The sequence below is a fragment of the Urtica dioica genome, chromosome 12, assembly GCF_054948205.1.
Source record: "Urtica dioica subsp. dioica isolate 48M chromosome 12, U.dioica_male_clone48M_v1_H2, whole genome shotgun sequence".
In the NCBI taxonomy this organism is placed as follows: Eukaryota; Viridiplantae; Streptophyta; class Magnoliopsida; order Rosales; family Urticaceae; genus Urtica; species Urtica dioica.
The window spans coordinates 414,888-418,574 of NC_142767.1; the positions used below are offsets into that span (position 1 = coordinate 414,888).

Consider the following 3,687-nt stretch of genomic DNA (forward strand, 5'->3'; position numbering starts at 1 on the left):
AATTCAGAATTTATTCATTAAATCCTTCCTTTCTCTCTTGACCTCAAACCGACCCCACATCAAAAATTCCTTTCAAATGAGTCCCGAATATTGTTATAATTATATCATTCATCACATAATTATTTAATTAAATCTATGATCGAACGGATTTTAATTACATGATTAAACCGAGAATTTTTCTCGTTCGTTCTTGATTAATTTAAATATATTTAAGGTTTCTCGGAAATAATTCTCATCCTTGAGAATTTATTTATTAAATTAAATTCCGGAATATTCTTTCGGAAAATAATTTATTAATGATAATTAAAGGAGTAAGAGCAATGTTTTAGTTTTTGGGGTGAAACGCACATCATGAATTATGAGCTTGTAACGAGCCTGTACCTGGTGAGACTACAGAAGTAAGCAAGTCTGAACAATCTTTCATGCAAAAATTGTGATAGAATGTCATTGATGTAGCCTTAGAAAGAATATACGATGATGATATCGTATCAAACAAAGGTGTTGAGAGCCAAGCTAACCAAGAAACCCAAGAAAGCACCAGCTATGACTTCCACCTCTGTGTGACCAATTGCTTCTTTCAGCGGCAAAAAAGAGGCGTTTAAACTCGTTCCAAACCCTTGGGCTTTCGAGCCCTGCATTTTCGTCTTCTCCAACTTGGACACCAAAAGGGTATTACGTTTTGGCTGGGACGACAGATTGTCTAATGTCCCCGCCTGAGAGTCGATGATGGAGTCCGCTCGGCTGCTTGATTTCAGGACTTTGTTCAGCAATCTTGCCTGCATTCCCACTTCCCTTCTAACGCCCTGTTACACACACACTACCTTAAAAAACCTCAAATTCAAAATGAGCCTGTGACGAATAAGAGCACTTAAGAAAAGAGTTCTTAAGTGAGCCGTTGGGTTTGTTAATAGTGTCGAAAAGTATACCTGGGCATCGTACATAATAAGGCCTGCATAAACAACGGTAATACCAAATACCGAATCCGACAATCCCCTGCGCAAAAAAAAAAAAAAATAGTAAAAAAGAACCCAAATTTGTTAGGAAATCGATAATTACATGCAGACAATTTTAATCAGCAAGTCGCATTACCTTTCAAGACCAAGGCATGTCGCTGCAGCTACAACCGCCTATCCATGCCAAATATTTAACACACAATGTCAGATCATTATTCAATACCATTATACCATACTAATTCATTTGCCTCCTCCAAAATTTAAAAAAAAAAAAAAAAAAAAAAACGGTGAGCAGACTCATAGTTTTTTTTTTTTTTTTTTTTTTTTTTCAGGTAGAAAGCAAACTCTTCTAATTTTTTCCAAGCATTTGGAACACATGTAGAAGCCAATTTCTTAATCAGAGTTCTAACAATAAGCATATTGCATTAACCACATCAATGATTAAAACCCAGATTTTCGGTTGATTTCTAAACTAAGCAAAACGACCTTTGTGATAACCAATGCTCAACTATATTTTACTAAAAAAGCCAAAAAAAAAAATGACATTCTCAAACCTGAAAACTAGTAGGAAAAAAAAATATTACCGAGGAATGGGTTGAAGGAAAACCACCAGCTTGAATAACGGCTTTGAAATCAAAGTCTTTGCCATAGAGAATCACAGACGTGAAAGGCTTTGAGAGTTGCCCAATCGCCGCTGAAACACCAGCTGCCACCAAAACCTATCAAAACACAACAGAGAAACCAAAGTTTATGTCTTTGGATATTTTTGCAAATTACATGGGACAACAAGAAAAGAAAAGAAAAAAAATTAAATAATACCGAGAATTAGTCTAGACCTTGTTATGGACAAGCTCGGCTATTTGGTCAGAGAGCTGAGCTCTGAGAGCGGTCTTGTGTGGAGTTCTTGGGTTGGAGAAGAAGATGGGTTTTGTTGAGAGTGCGTTTTGGGGGTTTTTGGGATTGGGAAAAGGGCAAAAAGTCAGAGAAGAAACAGAAGAGGAGGCACTGGAAATGCTGTTCCAAGAATGCATTGTTCTGTGTCTTCTTGTCTCTGAAAAGCCAATAGAATTACTTAAAAATAATAATAATAATAGTGATAATTACAAGTCAAGTCCATAACATTCTTGCCTTCAAAAAAAAAAAAAAAAAAGTACATTACATTTTTTTTAAGTCAAGTTACATTACATACGTCGCTTTTCCTATTTGCCATATTGTTTATTTATGGGAAAATAACATATTTATACTCTGTGTTTTAGTGAAATGTTGAGTTTAACCTTCGGTTTTCAAAAATGTCGAGTTCATACCCTCTGTTTTACTAAAATGACAAATTATACCTTCTGTTTAACTAAAATGATGAAATTATACACTGAAATAGACAACAGTGTCACGAAATTTTTTTTTATTGATTTTTCATTGACGTTGACTATAGTGTTTATATATACACATCAATTATCTTTAGTCATTCGCGCCATATATGTAATTTATTTAAAAACTAAAAAAATAAACAACAGTCTCTTAATCGTGAAGAACACAGAAAGAGGCAAATGGGTAAACATCGATAGTTGATAGTCATCAAAATCGCATATTCGAACAGAGAATCAATGATTTAGAGTTACAATTCGAACACGGAATGAAGTCATCTCTTAGAAGGTATGCGTTTTATTATTTAATTTCAATTTAAGGCTATTTTTATTTCAAAATTGAGAATTTGGAAATTAGGGTACTGATTTAGATTTGATTCGGTTTTTCTTATATAAGAGTTAATATCAATGAAAGGGAGATTTGTGACGTTGTTATTCATTTCAGGGTATAGTTTTGTCATTTTAGTTAAAAAAAGAGGGTATAATTTTGTTATTTTAGTTAAACAGAGTGTATGAACTCGACATTTTTTAAAACCGAGGGTTAAAGTCGACATTTCACTAAAACACAGGGTATAAATGTGTTATTTTCCCTTTATTTATATATTTTATTTCTAAATAAATACATATATATTTTTTATTTCGAAATTGACCCAAACTTATTAAACAGATAACATTAATTGACTGCTTTAATTGAATTGTGTAAGTTATACCGTCATTACGAATAAATTCTTTGAACTTAATTAACTGCGAAGGTGCATCTAACTTTAAGAAAAAGATAAAACAAAAAGTTAAAAGATGTAGTAAATGTGACCATTACTTGCACGTTTCACGAGTCACGACGTTAAATTTGTGCTATTTGAATGCACATTCGGTATACTTTGTACTTTATGCCTATTAAATTTCAGCAGCCTTGATATAAGAGACATTTTACTTTTGTAAACTTAATTACTACCAAATATTAAAATTAGACTGGTTATATACATTTTATTTAAAATTAAAAGTTTATCATATTTTCAAATAAAACTACTCTTACAAACAATTTTCTTACTCATCTATCTCTAAAACCATGTGCAATCACACGGCAAATCACCAAATATGATGTGATTTGTTCCTCCAATCTAAACGGTGCCAAAAGGAAGGAACGCGTGTTCTCTTCTCTTTTGTTAGAAAATTCCCCAAAATAAGGGAAGAGAAATTCTCTTCCCTTATTTTAGGGAATTCTCTACTAAAAGGGAAGAGAAATTCTCTTCCCTTAAAAGAGAATTCTCTTCTCTTAACAATTAATTTTGAATTAAATTTAATGGTATTTTATTTGTAGTGTTTTTAATTGAAGGGACTAAAAAGCAAATATATTTTTATGTGTGTGTAATTAT

The 3,687-nt window shown here is 32.4% G+C and overlaps 1 protein-coding gene across 2 annotated transcripts; it reads right to left on the reverse strand.

Annotated features, from left to right (window-relative positions):
• Positions 1-263: 263 nt before the first annotated feature.
• LOC149378620 (Acid phosphatase/vanadium-dependent haloperoxidase-related protein) lies at positions 264-2,040 on the reverse strand. 2 transcript variants are annotated; one of them, XM_089603373.1, is made up of 6 exons: positions 1,790-2,040; positions 1,538-1,672; positions 1,090-1,127; positions 927-993; positions 693-803; positions 264-662 (listed from the first exon to the last, which is right to left on the reverse strand). In XM_089603373.1, exons 1-6 carry the CDS (start codon positions 1,982-1,984, stop codon positions 489-491), a joined length of 720 nt encoding a protein of 239 aa, XP_089459499.1. In that variant the 5' UTR covers positions 1,985-2,040; the 3' UTR covers positions 264-488. The 2 variants fall into 2 exon arrangements, with proteins under 2 accessions (XP_089459499.1, XP_089459498.1); XM_089603372.1 differs by having other exon boundaries at positions 270-803; positions 1,790-2,039.
• Positions 2,041-3,687: the final 1,647 nt, after the last annotated feature.

Coding starts and splice junctions, on each gene's coding strand:
- LOC149378620 (XM_089603372.1), bottom strand. CDS start 1,984: ATGCATTCTTGGAACAGCATTTCCAGTGCCTCCTCTTCTGTTTCTTCT. Junction 1,673..1,789: donor CCGAGCTTGTCCATAACAAG/GTCTAGACTAAT, acceptor GTGTTTTGATAG/GTTTTGGTGGCAGCTGGTGT. Junction 994..1,089: donor ACATGCCTTGGTCTTGAAAG/GTAATGCGACTT, acceptor TTTTTTGCGCAG/GGGATTGTCGGATTCGGTAT.